Source organism: Carex rostrata, chromosome 23 (genome assembly GCF_964058835.1).
Source record: "Carex rostrata chromosome 23, lpCarRost1.2, whole genome shotgun sequence".
NCBI classification, from domain to species: Eukaryota; Viridiplantae; Streptophyta; class Magnoliopsida; order Poales; family Cyperaceae; genus Carex; species Carex rostrata.
In genome coordinates this window covers 8,458,836-8,479,566 of record NC_135940.1, presented here as the reverse complement: position 1 = coordinate 8,479,566, position 20,731 = coordinate 8,458,836, and the positions used below count along the sequence as shown (strand labels likewise).

At 33.3% G+C, this 20,731-nt stretch overlaps 1 protein-coding gene and 1 pseudogene across 5 annotated transcripts; one reads left to right on the top strand and one right to left on the bottom strand.

The window, feature by feature from the left end:
• Positions 1 to 599: 599 nt before the first annotated feature.
• Positions 600 to 5,481, bottom strand: LOC144574894 (ubiquitin-ribosomal protein eL40 fusion protein pseudogene; annotated as a pseudogene). Of its 2 annotated transcripts, none has more exons than XR_013518304.1 (2): positions 5,409 to 5,481; positions 600 to 1,159 (listed from the first exon to the last, which is right to left on the bottom strand). The product of XR_013518304.1 is annotated as a ubiquitin-ribosomal protein eL40 fusion protein pseudogene, transcript variant X1 (transcript). The 2 variants fall into 2 exon arrangements; XR_013518305.1 differs by lacking the exon at positions 5,409 to 5,481 and adding an exon at positions 1,381 to 1,445.
• Positions 5,482 to 5,900: 419 nt separating this feature from the next.
• KU70 (ATP-dependent DNA helicase 2 subunit Ku70-like protein) lies at positions 5,901 to 19,807 on the top strand. 3 transcript variants are annotated; one of them, XM_078324715.1, is made up of 19 exons: positions 5,901 to 6,193; positions 6,886 to 6,963; positions 7,761 to 7,877; positions 9,748 to 9,862; positions 10,474 to 10,579; positions 11,086 to 11,203; positions 11,816 to 11,899; positions 11,989 to 12,047; positions 12,231 to 12,364; positions 12,616 to 12,659; positions 13,084 to 13,160; positions 14,458 to 14,611; positions 16,156 to 16,217; positions 16,335 to 16,395; positions 17,516 to 17,608; positions 18,145 to 18,265; positions 18,606 to 18,708; positions 18,788 to 18,974; positions 19,405 to 19,807. In XM_078324715.1, the coding sequence occupies exons 1-19, from the start codon at positions 6,131 to 6,133 to the stop codon at positions 19,516 to 19,518; spliced, it is 1,890 nt and encodes a 629-aa protein (XP_078180841.1). In that variant the 5' UTR covers positions 5,901 to 6,130; the 3' UTR covers positions 19,519 to 19,807. The 3 variants fall into 3 exon arrangements, with proteins under 3 accessions (XP_078180841.1, XP_078180843.1, XP_078180842.1); XM_078324717.1 differs by lacking the exon at positions 7,761 to 7,877 and having other exon boundaries at positions 5,988 to 6,193; XM_078324716.1 differs by lacking the exon at positions 5,901 to 6,193 and having other exon boundaries at positions 6,888 to 6,967.
• Positions 19,808 to 20,731: the final 924 nt, after the last annotated feature.

Sequence of the window (20,731 nt, the reverse complement as noted above, 5' to 3'; positions counted from 1 at the left end):
ATTGATGATATTATCCCAATAAGAGATAGCAGACTTGTAAGTTAGCTGCTCACATCCTCATCTGAATTCGAAACCTTATCAGGATATATAATAATTGACACTGAAACTTTTCAAGATCTAAAGATGTGTTTTCTAAGATCTAGTGTAATTGAAACACCGATCGATTATCTATGAGTTCATTCCATCTATGCTCATACTCTTAACTTGAAGAAGAGTGTTGGTAATACCGTAATATTGTGTAATATATAAGGTTGTTATTGTATAAATGTGTTTAGTGGTATTTTGTGGGTCTTTTTGGCTGAGTTGTAGAAATTTCCAATTATTCTCTTTATTGATTCCGATCAATAAAGTTTAAATGAAATCTATTTGGTATTAAATTTTATTGAATTGAAACCTTCTGCTTTCTCATATATTGCTTGAATTGAATATTTTGATAAAAAAATAAAAAAAATCCAATACTGATATATTTTGAATTCGATTGTTCTGATAGACAAAATGCTGAGTATATAATCTGCGGTTCATTTCTCTAATTGCAATCACGAGTAATTAATGAATTGACATCAGAAATTTAACACAGAAAAATATATAGCGGGGATTCATTCATTCAAATTTAATAAAGAGAATAACAAAACCTGACCCTAAAATAACATCAGAAATTAAACAGCATGTTTATTATTGCTAAAATCTACAATAAGCCTGTGTATTCTTTCGGTTTTAACAATAAACTTTTTTCCTTCCAGTTATCTCATCCTTCGACCATTGTAGATTTTTTGGTTTACTTCGATACCAAGAACGAATGTGCTTTCTTCTCACATCACTGTTGCCGCCGCATTTCTTCCTTCGGCAATTGGTGGCATTCGGCGCAAGGCGGCCATAACACTTGCGGCATATCATTCTGAGTTTGTCGTCCCAGATCCAACCATAGCCGCCTCTCAGTCTCAGCACCAGATGCAGCGTTGACTCCTTCTGTATGTTGTAATCAGCCAAGGTTTTCCCGTCCTCGAGTTGCTTCCCGGCAAATATGAGACGCTGCTGATCAGGTGGGATGCCTTCCTTGTCCTGAATCTTGGCCTTCACATTGTTGATCGTGTCGCTGCTCTCGACTTCAAGCGTGATTGTTTTCCCTGTTAGAGTTTTCACAAAGATTTGCATCTTTCTCCTGTGTGCAGTTCAAATATATATGCTATATATTGTTAATTTTTTAGGTGAAAATTAATTTTTACTGTAGAAAATAAGGGGGAAAATAGAAAAACACAGATTGACATGATAATTAAGAAAACTTTAATCTCCGGGAATCCAAGTTCGATGTCAAAGAATAAGAAAACTGATCGCTAATTAATTAACAATTCAGTAATTAAGGAAGTTCTAATTCTCTCATACCCTCAATTTCTGCGAGAAGATTTTAGATAAAACCGATTAACACCAATTGTGGGCTTCAGAGGGGGAGATAATTCACTATTTATAGAAGAACTCTAATTGAGCATTATATATTCACAGAATCACAATTAATGGCGGTTGATTGTTTGGATTTTCTGTGGTTCTATTCCTCCTGAGTCCTGAATAATGATCTTAGACAGTAATAAGGCAACTGCACAGTTTTGTCAACAAATTTTTTTTTTTAAAAGAGGCTATAAAGCCCGTTTCATTACTGAAACAGATAATTACATCAGTTTCTCAGTCCACTGACAGAGAGATAGTTCCAAAACTGTGCAGACAATGTTTAGCATGTACAAAACTGTGCTTTATTTTAAAAACGACTTTTGAGCTTACTTTTTTTAAAGTTTGTTAAAAAATAATTATTCTCTCTGTTTGACGTATCGTGCAGCAATAGCCAATAATATTCCCGAATTTTTTATAAATATCTAAAAAAATAATTAAATTTCTCGGTGCTGTCTGTGATTGGTTTGTTACCATTGTATATAATGCTAAAGAGAAGCAGCATTATGTAAACACATACCAAATTGACTCATTATTTTATCTACACAGAACGCATAGATTCCATCGTCTCTTAGCTAGATTCTCAGCCGTTATTTTAAAGGTGGTTTGGGTGTATTAGATTTAAAGTTAATGAATCAGTCTCTTTTAGTTAAAAGGTGAATTAGATTTCTTAATAATTTGGTTCATGGTACATGGAAATCAATACTTTTAAGTAAGTACGCAAGCAGAACCAACTCTTCAGTGTGTTCTCCATTTTGGAGATCAATTTTAAAAGATTATGTGGTGATTAACTTAGGTTTAAATAAGGAAATAGGTAATGGTAAGTCTACGGCTCTTTATCTAGATAGGTGGTATACTGAACATGCTCTATAGCATCAGTATTCAAATTTATTTTCAATTGTTACCAATAGATTTGTGTCTGTGGCTGAGGCTTTTGCTAATTCTTATTTGCAACTTAGTTTTAGAAGACAATTAACTAGTATATATATGGATGAATGGTTAGCTTTGCAAAATAGATTATTTCATTTTACTCTATCTGACCAATTGGAAGATATGATTATATGGCGATGGTCCACAGATGATAACTACCGTTCATTCATTTTATAAATGGTTAGAATTTTGAGGAATGCCTAATTATGAATATAACACTATATGGAAATCTCATATTCCATTAAAAATTAAAATATTTTTGTGGCTTGTTCAAAAGGACAAGATTTTGACTAAGACTAACTTAGTAAATAAAGATTGGCAAGGAGATACGAAATGTGTCTTCTGTGATCAAATAGAGAGTACAGAGCATCTTTTTGTTCAATGTTCTTACATTAGCTTAATATGGAACTGGATAGCCGAGCATAATAATTTTAGTTATAATTATCACACTTTAGAAGATTTATAGATGATTGATGCTTCAATTCATTTAAATGATAGACTATTAATTGAATTATTACGAGGGGCTGTACTATGGATTATTTGGTTAGAACAAAATAGATTATATTTTAATGTTAGTTCCCCTTATTCTATTAGAGTTATAGGTGCTAAGATGATTTTTTTAACTCAATTTTGGTGTCAATCTAGAAATGATGATTCTTTCCTTAAATTAAATATTATAATTAGAGGTGCTATCGGGTCGGGTCCGGATACTATTATATTTGGACCCGTACCCTAAAAGTGTTCGAGTCCAAATTTCGATCCATACACTTATCTGTTTCAATTCGGGTCGAGTCCGGATCCGGGTACCTATCTACCCGTAGATATTTCGGGTCCAGTCTTTCGGTTCCGGGTAGATATATACCCATAACTTGTTTGTAGATTATTGGGTCCGGTTCGGATACGGGGCGGTTCCGGATCCGGAGCGGGTATATGTCATAAAAAAATCAGGAGGATGGAGAAAAAATAACTTTTGAAAAAAAATATATTGAAGAAGAGATATAATTTTTAAAAAGTAAAATATTAGAGATGACGATTTCATTTTCTATGAATGAAATACTAATAATTTGTAGAAATGACATATCAATGAGAGCAATAAATTTCCATTATTATGCAGAGGATATCAAGACTAATATTGAAGGATATATCCATAGTAATAAATTTTATTTAAAAAATTAATGCGGCTGTTATAGAAGGAATAAAGTTGGCATCCATCTATGTGTATAAACATAGCGAATATGTCACTGCATTCTATTTTCTCATATTAAAAAAAGTACTGGGCTCACCACGACTTATGCAAAAATTAATATGCAAAGTTATATTTTTATATATTAATAGTTATTAATATATATTTTATCGGGTATTTATACGGGTATCGGGTCGGGTTCGGTTATGGGTCGGATAATTAAATGAAACCCATATCCTACCCATTACAGTATCGGTTCCGGTTCGGATCCGGGTCGGATATTAAATTATTAATTTTGTAACCATATCCATAATTTAACCGGTTATATTATTTAAACCATACCCTATCCAAATTAATCGGATTCGGGTCGGTTCCGGGTCAGATCTGGTTCGGTTCAGGATCGGATCCAGGTAATCGGGTAAAAGTAGCACCTCTAATTATAATGTCTTTTGATGTTAAGGATCTCCCAGATCTTCTTCTATTGGAAGAGGAAAGAAATCCAAAAACGACCCAAGCTTTGGACCTCCTGATGTAGGGTTCTGGGGATGGCAACCCCCCATATCCAATGTCTGGCGAAGAGGAGGAGGATGAAGACTTATTATATTTGTAGTACTTAGTTTTATGTCTGTTATAATGTTTTCGAGTTTTCTTATGTTGTTGCCATAGTTGTGGGCATGTTATGTTGTTTTGGTCTTTTTATTTTGTTTCTGTACAGATTTGTCGTATTTGATTTTGGTACCAATTTTAGGTACCAGGTCAGATATGCTATAGTATTTTATTTTAATGAAATTGATGGTAAATACCACTATTTTTCAAAATATATATATATAGAGTCCGGCTAAATTGCTGCTGGCAGCAGTTCTGCCCAAGTGCTGCCGGGGCTATATTTAGCCGTGTGATGTCCAAACAACAAATCCAAACCGTTAGATGTTTAATCTATATTATAATCTACTTGGAGACCAAATTTTACATTTTTTGGAATTTTTTTACTATTTATTAAGCTGGTTTGAAAACCGCTGATTTCAATGCTGCAGAAATTTACTGAAATCAGCAGTTTTCAAACCAGCTTAATAAATAGTAAAAAAATTCCAAAAAATATAAAATTTGGTCTCCAAGTAGATTATAATATAGATTAAACATCTAACGGTTTGGATTTATTTTTTGGACATCATACGGCTAAATATAGGCCCGGCAACACTTGGGCAGAACTGCTGCCAGCAGCAATTTAGCCGGACTATATATATATATAAGAGGCATGCAAATATTTTCATCATTGGTTTAACTTTTATTTTCCGAACTCTATGAATGAGAACCTGTATTGTTTTTATTACTGCCCAAAATCAGCCTGAAGCCCTCATTTAGACATCAGAGTCCGTATCCTCTGCAGATTTTGGTTTTCGAATCTTGATTCTCTGATTAGAATTCAGGCCGATCCAGTCCACACTTGTAATACACGAGGCCCCTTTAATATTCGTGCATATATGGATCGAACGATTCTCAATATGAATTATAGACATCAAAGAAAGATAATCTAATAACCATATAACAGAAGGGGTCTATTTCCATAGCAAGTATATATACACAGATTTGCACAAAGATTTGTGTTAAATATATACGCTATATTTCTCCTGTGTGCAGTTCAAATATATACGCTATATATTGTTAATTTTTTAGGTGAAAATTAATTTTTACAGTAGAAAATAAGGGGGAAAAGAGAAAAACACAGATTGACATGATAATTAAGAAAACTTTAATCTCCGGGAATCCAAGTTCGATGTCAAAGAATAAGAAAACTGATCGCTAAATTAATAAAAGAATTAACAATACAGTAATTAAGGAGGTTGTAATTCTCTCATACCTTCAATTTCTGCGAGAAGATTTTAGATAAAACCGATTAACTCCAATTGTGGGTTTCAGAGGGGGGAGATAATTCACTATTTATAGAACTCCTCTAATTGAGCATTATATATTATATTCACAATTAATGGCGGTGGATTGTTTTGGATTTTCTGTGGCCTGAGTCCTGAATAATGATGTTAGATAGTAAGGCAACTGCACTGTTTAGTGTTTAGTCAACAAAAATAAGCATCTATATTTGAGATCCGCCCCTATTAACTTTGGATGAATTATTTTACGGCCTGCGGTAAATTAGAACTGTAAAACAAATTCCTGTCTCATAACTACTAGTTCAAATATTAGTTTTAGAACATTATTTTGATTTACTAAAATTTAGCAAAGTAAACAAAGTAAAAGAAGTATAATTTATTTTTCAATCTGCAATGATTACAAAGGGAGAGAATGAGAAATACGGCCTGTTATTTGAGCGGATTATTCTAGTAGGCCGTATATGGGCTTAAATTATATTATAGGAGGACCATTTTGTAAAATTCCCCGTCTCCTTCACCTTCTTCAGCAAAAAACCTCTTTTGCTAGCTAGAGCTAGAAGTCTATAAAACCCTTTCAGTTCTCTGATCAGTAGTGTTGGAGCAAAAGAAAAGAGGATCTGCTCCGCGTCTGCCGGTATCACACACTAGGCATCTCCAACCTCAATCCAGTACATTATAGGTTATAACAATCGCCATGGATTTAGACCCCGAAGGCATCTTTAGAGGCGACTCTGATTCTGATGATGAGTTCAATCAGGTTGGTCACACTTCCATGCTTCCTCTATTTTGTCCGTGTTCTGTTTCTTTTCTGAAAGAAAAACACTGTTTTAAATGCTTGAAAGACCAGTCAGTCACCCCTATTTTGTAAATTGCATTGTAGAATTGCAAAAAATAGCATTGTGTAAAGGGCATTTCGAATGTTTTAAGGTTTGACAAGAGTATCGTGATGTGTACAAGCTTGAGATAATTTTATGGTGTATTTTTCAAATAAGACCACTTATTTATGCACCCCTGAAGGAATTTCAAATATCCATTCTTTCTCTGGATATTGGGGAATAAAAATTCTTAGCTGCTGTTGTTTACAAAAGTACAATAAGTGCCTTGCAGTCATTTCCTGCACTTTTCTTTTTAGAAAATTCAAAATTCAAGCCTCCTTTCTCGCTCAAAAAATGAAAATAAGAACTTTCAGGGGTTATTACTTAACCTTCAAAGTAGAAGAAATACCCTACACACCCCTCCTTTGCCATATTCCTCACATGAAGTTGGCCTTTTTCTTTCACTCATTTATGGATATGGACATTGAATAAAAGAACCAGAGAGATAATAGACATTTCTTTGTTTTTTTTTTTAAATAGGGAATACTTATATTATGAGATATTTGACTTCTTTTCAAGATTGATATGGAATGGACTATTTTTTATAACTTTTTTACTTTTTTCTATCAAGCAGGAAAAAGAGCCAACCAAAGATCTAGTGGTGTACTTGGTTGATGCCTCTCCAAAAATGTTTGGCCCCGCAACAACTGATGTGCGTAAGATTCCTTTTATTATTACATAATCACATGACTTTTTGTATTACATCTCTGTATGTTTTTTTTGTTGATGTCTATGTACAGTATTGACTCTATTATGAACAGTGTAGTAATATTCGGTTTATTTGGCCGAATATTCGGTAGAATAGTAAATTTCCTATTTGGTTGCAATCCGAATAGAAAATCTATATCCGGTCCGAATATGCGGTTTAGAACATATTATTGGTTTAGAATATATTAACAGTGATAAAAATACCGGTTTAGAGTATATTAACAGTGATAAAAATACCAGTTTAGAGTATATTAACAGTGATAAAAATACCGGTTTAGAGTATATTAACAGTGGTTTATACTACATATTACCGTATACTTGTTTTTATATATATATGAATTCTCATTTAAAATCCGCATATATAAGTTCGCATAAAAATCCGCATATGCGGTATGCAGTGTCTTTCCGCATACCGCATATAAACCGAATATTAAGACACTGATTATGATGTTAACATTTCAGTTCAAAATAGAAGTTATTGGCTGATGTTCAACAAAAGGGGTTTTACATTTCTAATTTTACATTTTATATTTGATGGGATAAGCCCACGATTTGCCAAATATATTTTGTCAATTGCCGAGAAAATTCTAGATATTGTACCAGTCACATTCTTTTAGTGTGGTATATTGTACCACAACTGTTAGGTTCGGCATAAGGTGGTGGGATAACAATTACTTTTTCTATGAAATTTGAAATTGAGTTTGATAGAAACAGATTTTTTTATTGTAATATTTTTTCTAGGAAGGAGGAAAAACCGATACCCATTTCCATGCTGTAATGAGTTGTCTTGTTCAAGCTCTTAAGACACAAATCATTGGCAGATCCTATGATGAAGTTGCAATCGTCTTCTTTAATACTGTAAGCAAAATAGTAAAGTCTTATCTTTGCAGTGTTCTACCAATTACCAAAGGATAGTTGAGTTGGTATTTAGGGGTGCAAACGGATCGGATAGTGCTAAAACCATATATGTATCCGTTTTTTTTTTTTCGGATACAGATACGGATCGGATATTAATCGGATACGGATATGGATCGGATATTAAACGGATATGGATACGGATACAGATCGAATATTTTTCGGATATGAATATGAATACGGATATAATTCGGATTCTTAATTCAATATACATATATTATGCCATTACAAATATATATAGCCATAATTAAAATTCATCAATTCACCAACCATATCCAATTAACTAAAATTCACCAACATAACTATAATTCCAATCAAAATATACCAACACAAGAGATATTCTCTCTAAACATATATAATTCTAAAATAAAAAGAGATAGTTTAATAATATTTTGTTAACACATCAATCGCTATTATCATCTCCATCTTCTTCTTCTGTTTCCTCCATAGAATCAAAAATTGATGCTGCACAATCTGAAATTAAAATAATAACTGAAATTAATATTTGATTTTCAAAAGAATCGAATCAGAAATATATCATTTAAGAAATTGATTTAAGAAAAGATGGTTTGAATGCAAAGATATATAAAATTGTTAAAATTTATATTCTGACTTTTCTATCAATATAAAAAAGGTTAATTTTATTTTAATTATACACACGACTAAATAATATATGTGACATAATTGTTTGATTAATTATAGCAACAACTTGACTAAATTTTTTATTAGAGCTTCAACAGAACTATGAATCAGTAAGAAAATTTGTGCTCCAGCAGAACTATATTAATATTGACTAAAATTTTCACCTGACCTAGTAGGCTAGTATAATTAAAAAAAAAAAGGTAGAAACAATAATAATAATCAATATTATTGAGCCTCTCCGCCCCAAATCCCAATGAAAGAAGAAAGTCAGAACCGTTGGAAGTTGAAAGATTTGATTTTAGAAACTTTTTTACCGGATATCCATTTAATTAAAAGTTATGGATATCCGTATCTGTATTCGTATCCGTTTTCAAAAATTGAAACCATATCCGTATCCATATCCGCGTAAGTAATATCCGTATCTGCAAAAAATCGGATACAGATCCGGATCCGAACGGATAATATCCGATCCGTTTGCACCCCTATTGGCATTGCACTGGTAAAACATTGTATGAATCAACACTAATTTCAATTTTATCTTTGTTTCTAGAGATTTTTATTTGTTTTTTTTGGTAGGCAAACTTTTTATGTAATAAAACTGGTTCTTTTCTGGGACCAGGCTTTACCTGGTTGTGTCAGTTAGTCAGGTTAGAATGCCAAACTGTCCGATATGGTCCTTTGTGATTTTAGAGGGACTTGATACTGTGGTTTTGGATGCACATATTACAGATATCATTAAATTATTTTTGATACAATGACATTGGGCTAATTAGGAGCTTTTGCTTACCGATAGTAAAACAATATTAAACCTGACTACTAAATAAGTTGGGTCAAGGTTGCAACATGCAGATCTTGGCCTGACCTGACATGCCATAGGATCAAGAAACCCTACTAAATGTGCAGTCAGACTTTCAAAAACTTTATAGTACCCATAGCATTTTACTCTAAACTATATAGAAAATCAAGCATAAGAACAATTATTTTGAAAATGAATGGGGGTCAATTAACCCCCATATGCAACATGTGCATCCGCCTCTGAATGTGACCTCTCGATGTGTCAGTATTAGGAACAGCTCTTACATGTACGCCTTGTTGAAATATACCTGACTTCTTCAGAATGAGCTTAGTTTGTTAATATTCATTTTTTGTTTGCTCTCTTTTGTCTTTGCAGAAGGAAAAGAAGAATTTGCAAGACCTGGAGGCTGTATATGTGTTCAATGTAGAGGAGAGAGAGCCTCTAGACAAGCCCACTGCTAGGCTCATTAAAGAGCTCTCCTCAATTGAGGGTACTAATTACGTCTTTCTCATCTAGGTTTGGCCAAATAGATCAAACATTTCACCCTTTTTAATCTTGAAGAATGAAATTGATGCAAGTTTTGCTGGGTTATTTGCAAACAACTTACATTCATAAAAATTAAGGTTCACTGGTAAAGTCAATCAAAGAATGGTTATTTTGCCCTCTATTTTGAATGGGTATAGCCTTTCATTTCAAAAATTAATTAACACTAAAATCTTCGTAAATATTTCATTTTATTTAAATTTTAGATAAATTATTGAATTCTGGTTCCTTTAAATTTTAGTTCAATTTGTGCTCACAAAAGATCAATCCTGCTGGATGCAAATAGTCATACATTGTTGATTTTCATGTGGCATATCCTTAAACACATAGCACTTGATGAAAGACCGTTGATAGGCAAATAACGATTATTCTTTTTACCAATGACTTAAAATGTTTGCAATTGACTTAAAATTTTTTGGTGATAGTTGAAAGTACGAGGAATGTCACATAAAACTGGTTGCAAGACTTTTTTTTGTCTATTTTTCATTTTAGAAAGGAAGTATATTTTCTGCTTACGAAAATGTTTCAGGACCTTCTTAATAATTTCTTTCATGATAGATACATTTCTGAGCAGTATTGGAAGTTGTTATGGCATCACCCCCGGGTCCCGTGAGAACTCACTTTACAATGCTATATGGGTTGCACAGGCCTTGTTACGCAAGGGGTATGTATCTCTGGAATTCATGCTGGTTCTAGCCTGGTTCATTACAGTATTGGAAATGTTAAACCCTGTTGGACTTTCACTGGGTTCATTGTACCTCTAACAGTATTCCTTTTTTTGGTGCAATCTCGGATTGTCGCATGTCTTTTCTATTGGTTCTTGCATCTTTTGTTTCAAGTCTCAAGCCCTTATTAATAAGTAAATAGGAAGGTGCTGAGAGCACAACAAACTGAAAGGAATAATTTTGTGTGTTCCTAGAAATTACTGAATAATCTTATGTAGCCTTCCATCGATCATGGCAAAGACCAATTATTCCCCTCTACTTTTACTCCTAAGCAAGGAAGGGTTGTATAGTGTTAGTAAATTATAGAAGGAAGGTGTATGCAATATCATATTTCCATGTTTTGTTGGAATGCATGGCATGTCTCATGACTATCACATTATAGCTCCCCATGTCTAATCTTTCTTCTTCTTCTTTTTTCCAATTGTGCCCATTGTACTTAATCCAGATCAGCAAAAACCGCAACCAAACGCATGGTTTTGTTCACAAATGAAGATGATCCATTTGGCAGTGTCATAGGCCCGGTCAAAACTGATATGATTAGAACAACCATTCAGCGTGCAAAAGTAATAAAAATACCTGGCTTCATTACTTATTGTTTATCTTGCAAACTGAACGCAATATTTTTCCATTACCACAAACAAAAAAGAAATGAAAAGAAGTTAGTACGTTCATGTTTGCAATTAGCAATTTGGCATCCTCTTTATTTGCAAGCAGCAGGAAGCATTTCATATGCAAATATTATATAAAATAAAAATAAAGATAACTAAAAAGAAAAGTGGAAAATATAATTTCCAGCATCAGGCTTTTCAAAAAGTAAAAGTATGGCATTATGGCATTTAACCACAGGGAGGGTGTCAATTTAATGGTTTAATCGGTGTAATAGCTGCTTAATTCTCATTTATCAGTTTAACAGATTTGACCGTTGAGGGATCCAATAAACGGTTAAAGGGTTTAATGGCAAGTTTAATTGTGTTTTCTAAAAGCTTTCTGGACATAAAGTAAGTATCATATATTGCTAGCAGCCAAAATTACATTTGCAGACAGAATAGTAAATAAATTGAAAACAAAAACAAAATAAAGATAAATGAATTCCTGCTACAGGTAAATATCAATTGGTAACTGCACACTATTGTCTTTACTTGATAGAGGCTATAGCTTCGAGTTTTTTCATGTAGGATGCACAGGATCTTGGCATTTTGATTGAGCTTCTACCATTGAGTCAACCGGATGAGGAGTTTAATATCTCGATATTTTATGCTGTATGGTAGATAACTTCTTTCTGAAATATCTTGTTGCAATTGTCTTGTATGAATTTTACTCAAATGCCCATTTCATGAATGGATTACAGGATATGTTGGGACTAGAAGGCGATGAAGTTGCTCAGTTCTTGCCGTTAGCTAGCCAAAAGTAATTCTCTTATCACATCATGTAAAATAATGTCTAATTGGATGTTTTGGAAACTTGCAATTTTGGGATACCAAAATTGAATTAGTTATTGCTGATCTACTGTCAGGGATTAGTCTCATGCAAAGCTAATTTAATATTTGTTAACTTAAGAATTCTTGTCTATTCTTTTTTATTTTACTAAAGGTTGGAGGATATGACTGATCAATTGAGAAAGAGGATTTTTAAAAAGCGCAAAGTCAAAACCCTAACATTTCAATTGACAAATGATGTTTGCATTGAAGTTAATACATACGCTCTGATTCGCCCTACTGTACCAGGTACACCAAGTGTTCAGCATCCTATGTTCTATAGCTGTACCTATCAAGTATGCTACTACTACTGTACCAGCCATACAGAACTAAAAGCATCTTTTAGTGGCCATTTCATCTTACCTTTTCTTTTGGTATAATCTGGTGCTTTAAATAAATTAATTAAGCTTCATATGGCAGTTATCAATACAAATGACTACATTAATGTGAGTTCTTTTTAGTTATAACATCTCCAACCTTTTCTTTCTCTGCCTTTACAGGGACTATTACTTGGCTTGATGCTATGACTAACGTTCCTTTAAGGGTACGCCTCGTTATTTTATATATTATTTTGTATCAGTTTTCTCTGACAAAACAGGGGCCACTTTTCGGACTACAAATAGTTGGTTTGTGAGCCTGTTTTTTTATCTTAAAGTTCTGTTTTTTAGGTTTTTGTGGTGCCTGCACTCAGATTCTTTTTGTTTTGTCTCTTGGTCTCTTGCGATCTTTAGTTGATTGGGCATGCATGGATCATAGAAACACCATAATGATTTGATACCTACACGTCGTTACCGGATTTTCTTTTTGCCATATCATTTGAGTGAAGTACCAATTTAACTGCTGTACCGGTGTTAACCATCAATATATATATATATATATATATTTTGTTGGTAGCAACTAAGAGTAATTTTTTACTTCTTCCTGATAATATGGAATACCACCCAAACATTTTTTTTTTTTTTTTGTAGACAGAGAGATATTTTATTTGCAGTGACACGGGAACTCTGCTTGAAGAGCCACCTAAGCGATTTCATCCTTACAACAAGTAGGTTGATAATTTACAACAACCAAAGTGGGTATATATTTTGCATGTACTTTTTCATATTCGGATCATGGTACACATTTTATATATAACTAGTATCGTGCCCGTGCGTTGCAATGGGAACATATTATAAGTGAACAAAAAAAAAACAAAAAAAATGTTATATTTTCATAAAAAAAATTAGACTAAATGACAAATAACATTCCTTAAATGATATACATTCCTAAAATGACATATATATATATTTTTTTAGAGGAGGGATCGAGTTACAACACTCTTGAGTTACAACAAAGTTACAACATCTATTTTTTTCATTTTCAAAGTCCAAATCATCGATTCAAACCGTTAGATATTCAATCTATATTAAAATGTGCTTGGAGACCAAATTTTATATTTTTTGGAATTTTTTTGCTATTTATTAAGATGGGTACAAAATTGCTGTTTTTATTAAAATTCTGCACCATTAAAAAACAGCGATTTTGTACCCATCTTAATATATAGTAAAAAAATTTCAAAAAATGTAAAATTTGGTCTCCAAGCACATTTTAATATAGATTGAATATCTAACGGTTTGGATCGATGATTTGGACTTTGAAAATGAAAAAAATAGATGTTGTAACTTTGTTGTAACTCAAGAGTGTTGTAACTCGATCCCTCCTCATTTTTTTATATATTTTCGTAAAAAATGTCAAACAAAATGCCATATTAAATGACAAATAATATTCCTTAAACGATATAAAAAAAGAAAAGAAATGAAGACATGACCAATCAATTCAAAATTTTCTTAAATGACATTAAAGAAATAGAAAGAAATCACTATAAGTCAAAAAGATGATACAATTTGCATGTGAAGAGTACGTGTGGTGAGTACTTGTCTAAAAAATTTAGACCTCTACACATAAAAAAACATAAAAAAGATGTATGGAATCAGATATTTGACATCTTTAATCAAAGTCGTTGGCATATCAGGACATCTACGTAATTAATATAAGGATGGAGATGATTTGCAAGTAACACATTAAGTGGAATGGAAACATAGACATTCCATCCAAATTTGAAATCACATCTCCTAATAAACCAAATCTTCTCTTGTGATGCAAAAGTGAAATTTGCTTAACAAAGTTGCAAAATTAGGTTCATATATCACAGAGTTTATTTAAACATTTGAAATTATGTTTACAAACATGATACAACATACAGGTGTTTACCATATTCAAGTTTACCTGTTGAAATTCTGATCCTAGAAAAAAAAAAAAACAAGAATGTCAATTTTTTCTCATCACTTTTTCCTCTTTTGTAGCGAGGTTGTCAAATTTTCTGTAGCGGAGTTATCTTCAGTAAAAAAGCTACCAAGTAGTGCTAACAATCTTAGACTTCTGGGATTTAAACCATTGCATTGCTTGAAGGATTATCACAACTTACGCCCTTCAACCTTTATCTTTCCCAGTGATGAGGTTAGGAGTAAATCGTCTAAATTATGGTATCTACTTATCATGCAATTTAACGAGTTGAACTAGGGTGTCCTTAAGCTCACTAATCCCTTGGCGAGCTTAAGTCCAAAACCTATCAGAGTGACTTCAAATGATGAATCCAAACTGTTTAAACTGATCTACTTCACGAGTGATGCGTTTACATGTCAAATTTTTAAATTAATAAATTAATTTAGTATAAAGTCAAGCGGTCATAAAAAGAAGGTTTATAAGTTAATTTATAATATGCTCGTCTTTTACCATTTTTTACCGCTTGACTTTATCCCAGATTGATTAAAAAATTTAGAAATTTGACATGTAAATGTGAAGTAGATCGATTTCAATGGTTTGGATTTGTCATGTGAAGTTAATCTAATAGGTTTTGGAGTTAAGCTCACCCAAGTGCTTGGTGAGCTTAAGAACACCCTAGTTCTACTCAATTTAACACCCTAGTTCTACTCAACTTAACACCAAATAAGACAAAAGAAAAAGCATGGAGTAAACAAGCTCACAAATAGGTTTTATTAGGTTGGGTTGGGTGGCAAACTTCTTTTATTTTTTTCTGTTGAAAACTAACATCAGGTCAGAACTGTTGTGATATACTTGGTCAGGTCGACCTCTAATGGGTGCATATTAGGTCCCTGCACGCATTTAGATTCAAACGAGACATGCAATGACAACTTAATTTCAGCTATGGGCTTAGAATGTAAAGCATTTGATTGGATTTACTCCGTTCCTTGTATATCCTTTTAGTCAAAAGCATTTGTCTACTGTGGAGATTAGGGATTTTTTATTTTAACAAAACAATTAAAATTAAGCAATTGAACTGGCCAATTTTTAACCTAGCTGCTCGACCTCAACCAGTCCAGTTCAGGTCAGACTTGTCATGTTAAAGCCAGTTATTGTTAGATGCTCCATTTCACTGCCTAAATAGGTATAGGTTTTCACTGACTACCTGGTCTGACCACTATAGTTATGGAGTGAGGCTATGGTACTATGCATAGCGCGGATTGGTCTATACTACGGATTAATATTTTCATTTTCAAAGAATAAATAGTCGATCTGAACCGTTCAACATGATGTCCATATGAAAATGTACTTGCAGACTAAATTTTACATTTTTTAGATAGGTAGAAAATCACTACTTTTGAATGGTCTAGAATCTTTAGATCAGGTGATTTTCTACCTATCTAAAAAAATAGTAAAAAGTTCTAAAAATGGAAAATTTGTTCTACAAGTATATTTTTATACGGAGATCATGTTGATTGGTTTAGATTGATTGTTTGGACTTTGTAATCGAAAATATTGATCGGTAGTACAGACCAATCTGCGCCATGTATAGTACCGTAGCCTCACTCATAGTTCTATGCCTTCCCAAATTGCCAATAATAATTATTTTCCCCATTGATTGTGTTTATGCAATAAACTTGTAGTTTTGTATGTCTAGTTGACTAATGCTCAATAGCAATCTTTTTCTTAAAAGGGACCTTTGGTATTAAATTTTTTTGGGGTGGATTTAAATGATGCAGGATATATTTGGAAGTACTCGTGCTTTTATTGCATTGCATAAATCAATGTTGAGACTCGGAAGGTCAGAGTTGGCTCTCTTTATTTGCTTTTCATTTGTGCTAACAATAGAATCCGGTTCAGTAACTACAACATGTCTCAGATAGCCTAATTGAAAGTGCACCAAATTGTAAATTTTCAGGTTTGCAGTTGCATTTTATGGAACTTCATCTAATTCTCACCTTGTTGCGCTTGTTGCACAAGTAAGTTTTTACTATTATTAATTGCAGTTCCTTCGTATCCCTACAAAACGTTGAAATATTCAATTTGGAAAATTTGAGAAATGTAGTACGAAGATGCAAGGAAATACTTCCATACCTCTTTATTCTGGATTATTCTTAAGTGCGTACCCAAAACAGCACTTTGCTATCTCCTATCCGTGGCTTTATGGTGAATGAGTTGCCGCACAATAAAGCATTGAAAAATACTGTAAATAATGTAGATTATAAAAGTTGGAGATACTTTTTGTGGTCTCTCAGAATGCTTACAGTTCCATGGATAGTACTGGACACTGTAAGATATCCACACTGAAGTTAAAATAGTATTCTCAAAACTTATGTTAAAGGATCCATTTGTGGAGAAAGATGGGATTAAGGTATTAGGGTGATTATGAGTGTATATAAGTAGGATTAAAAGAGATCTAGGAATTTAGACGGTGATTAGAGTAATTTTGAGTAATTTAGAGGATTTCGTGAGAATAAAGGATTAGATCTAGGAATTAGAGTCACTTGACTCGTTGTAAATACGTTTCTTATCAATGAAATTGTTAGTAGGTATTGAAGCTACTAACCTTCAAAAAAAAAAAAAACTTATGTCAAATAGGAAATAATATTATTTTACAGAGCTAGAGATCTTTTCCTTTCTTTTATTTTTCAAAGCACCCTCAATATATATTTTAGTACATGTAAGGAACACTTAATTTTTTCTATTCAATTACTGTAAATTCTCTTATGGTCATTTGCAAATAATGCTTAACATTAAATTGAAACCATGGTTCAGTTAAGCACAGTATCTATATTTCCCTGACCTATGCACCTAGGTTTGATTTTAGTTCAGAAAAGGTTATTCATCAGAATTGGGGGCAAATTTGTCAATATATGGAAGGAGGTAGAGGTACCTTCTTTCAATAGAGATATCTGACCACTGGCTGTTAGTAAATATGTAAAAGACGATGAGATACCTGAAAAAACCGGATGTCGGGTATTGTTATGACAAGAATCTATGCCAACAAGGCCCCACAAGCATGTACAACAAAAAAGCTCCTCTTGTAACCCAGATTTTGTTATAGCTGTACTAAATCAATGGATATTATTGTTTAAACAGGAAGAAGTCGCAACCTCGAGCGGTCAAGTTGAGCCACCAGGAATGCACATGATTTACCTGCCTTACTCTGATGATATTAGATCTGTCGAAGAGGCAAGCTTCTCAAGTTTTTTTTTCCGTATTTATATAATTCTTTGAGGAGTCCTGGAGGGTTGTATGGAGGTGGAAAAACATGTTCTATTTCGGGTTTATGCTATTTTTGGTTGTATATGACCAGATTGGGCTCTGAACAGCCCAATTGTCTATTATCTGACCAAATATATGAACTTTGGGTTGATATCAAGTTTACTGGGTCATATTTGGTCAATTCCTCTTGTTGACCTAATAGTATAATTTTGCCTTTTTTGTTTCTTTTTATTTTATTGTTGGGTTATAAAGAGCTTGTAAAAGTTGCTAGCTCTTGATTAGAGTAGTACATACACTGTGATAACCGGGCCAGTGATGTAGTAAGGTGTGGACTCTTGGTGTGGTTTTTTTATTTTCAGGTGAAAATTCTTTTACTCTGGTCTTATTTTTGCTTCATTCAGGCTATTTAGGACTCATTTGGTGGATAACCTATAAAATACAGCCAAATAACTTCAAAACAAATAGATATCTATCCAAAGTGGTAATATACTTTCTCCATGCAGATTCACACTGCGCCTGAGGGTGTAGCACCTCGTGCAACAGAGGAACAAATTAAGAAGGCATCAACTTTAATCAAGAGAATTGATCTGAGAGACTTCTCTGTGTGCCAATTTGCTAATCCCGGTACTTGCATTTTGATATCAATTTTAATATTTGCTTTTCAATTACTTGATGAACTGCTTGCTTGTAGTTTTTTAAGTTCAGCCGAAGCTAAAATTTTAGTACGTGACAAAATTTAAAGAGATATCCAAACTAAATTTTTTTGCATCCATTGCAATTTTGCTATTGTACCCCTTGAGTATTTTTTTTTTTTACTTCTTTAGTTGGTATGGTCCGTGAAAAAATTGGGATCCTAGAATGGACCGTGACTACTTGTGCTGCTATTTTTATGGTTGTATACATTTCATCATGCAGACAACCAGCATTTATGTTGCTTATTCACGTAATATTTTATAATTTGTAGCTCTACAAAGACACTATGGAGCATTGCAAGTGTTTGCATTGGGGGATGATGAGATGCCCGATATAAAAGACGAGACCTTGCCTGATGAAGAAGGCCTCTCTAGGTAATTTAATTTCCTTCTCTGTTCCTCATTGGTTTCCTTCTTCACTTAATTGATTGATGACAAAATTACTTGAATTAAGGCCTGGAGTTGTGAAGGCTATAGAAGAATTCAAGACTGCCGTGTATGGAGAAGACTACAATGAAGAAGAAGAAAAGGCTGCAGGTGGGGTCCGTGCTGATGGTGCAAGAAAGAGGAAGGCCATCGCAGAGAAGGCTGCTGAGGAAAGCAAGAGCTATGATTGGGCAGATCTCGCTGACAAAGGGAAGGTAGAATAAATTCACTTTTCAAATGTGAAGCCTTGGTTTTTTACTTCCATTTATGATTCGATGAAGCTTTCTTAGCAGATGGGAATGATTTCAGATCTTTCCTTTATCATGTATTCCCCATTTTGTCAGTTAAAATACTCCAATTTTGGTTGATATCTAGGACTGAAATGCATCCTACCAAAGTAAATTATTTCATAGTGATGTTTTGCTTACTAATAAGTAGCAAGTCCCAAAAGTTTAATGTTTTGCATAATTATCGAAAGAACTATCACATGTTCACATAGTAGAAATATGCCAGTACACATTAAAAAATGGTGAAGAAAAAGAGAAAAAAGGAGAGCAAAAGGCACATTGCTTGACTTTTCCCTTGCCATGGGATTGTAAGGTTAAAATGTCTAGTTTCAAATTGACAAATGTTTTATTTTGGCAGCTGAAAGAACTAACTGTGGTAGAGTTGAAGTACTACCTGACAGCGCACAATATCCCGCTGACTGGAAAGAAGGAAGTCTTGATAGACCGCATATTGACTCACTTGGGCAAATGAATTTTCTTTTTTCATTTTGCGAGCCTTATTTTGGTTTTGGCATGCATGATTTGGATGCAATGGGAGTTCTTTTTTGTGGTGTTTCCCAACTGCGCAAATCACATGCCCATCCTAGTGTTTATGACTTAACCATGTAATGAGAAAGTTGAAATATAACTTGGTTGTATTACTGATACTAACTTGCAGACAAGATACCGACCGATGCTGAAGTGTTGTAGAACAGATGTTTATGCACTGTTGTAGAATACATTTTGTAAACAAATATTTATTTTTAAGTTTCTGGTACTGACGTGGTTGCACTAGATCATTATTTCGTTCATTCAATCAATAAATGGTCAAGTGAGGCGGTTAGTCAAATTGTTCAATGGGTTCAAGTGTATAACGCTTATCCATAATGTTTAACAAATAGAAAGCTGCTAGAAAGCGAGTAGCAAGACATTCTGAAAGATATACTAATAATGAAAAGTTGAAAACAGTACATTATAAGCTGCTATTGGTACTACCGAATTTTTTATTAATAGAAAATAAATAAATAAAATATCGAAAAAGAGGATGTCTTTTGGGTTTTATCGATATATAGGTAGATCAGGACAAATTTTCTTGTCCAACGGACAGGAGTTGGACAGGACCAATTATCCTGTCCGGCTTTCTTTAATTTACCCGATCAGATTAGTTACTAATTTCACTTAGCAGAAAAAAAAAAATTATCCCGTCCGGTACTGTAGTATTTTTTTAGAAAAAAATTCATTATCTAAGATGAAATCAAAAACCAAAAAAAAAAAAAAATAAAGTACCGGACGGAATAATCTATTATGTCCAAGAAATTTTTTTTTTTTTTGCTAAACAAAATTAGTAAAGCACTAATCTGGACGGGATAAACTATCCCGTCTAGAACACTGCAGTTGGACGGGATAAACCTTTCCGATCTATCTATATATCAATAAAACCCAAAAGCCATCCCTTTTTTGATATTTTATTTATTTATTTATTTTCTATTAATAAAAAATTCGAATTGGTACTAACATGACATTTTTGACGAATCTGTACTTCATTGCTTGCAAAAGCGAGAAGCGTCTATCCTTCAATATTTCTTCTTCGATACAGTTCGGATCTCATTCTACCAGAACAGGTACCTGACTGGATCTGAATTCGCTTATAAATGGACGTTTTTTTATGAATAGCGGATCACTCGGGCCTAGTGTATACATTTTTT

What these genes read in the sequence shown, in the direction of transcription:
- KU70 (XM_078324715.1), top strand. Translation starts at nt 6,131, where the DNA reads ATGGATTTAGACCCCGAAGGCATCTTTAGAGGCGACTCTGATTCTGAT. An exon ending in AGAGCTCTCCTCAATTGAGG is followed by an intron (nt 9,863 to 10,473) that starts GTACTAATTACG and finishes CTTTCATGATAG; the next exon opens with ATACATTTCTGAGCAGTATT. An exon ending in ATATCTCGATATTTTATGCT is followed by an intron (nt 11,900 to 11,988) that starts GTATGGTAGATA and finishes AATGGATTACAG; the next exon opens with GATATGTTGGGACTAGAAGG.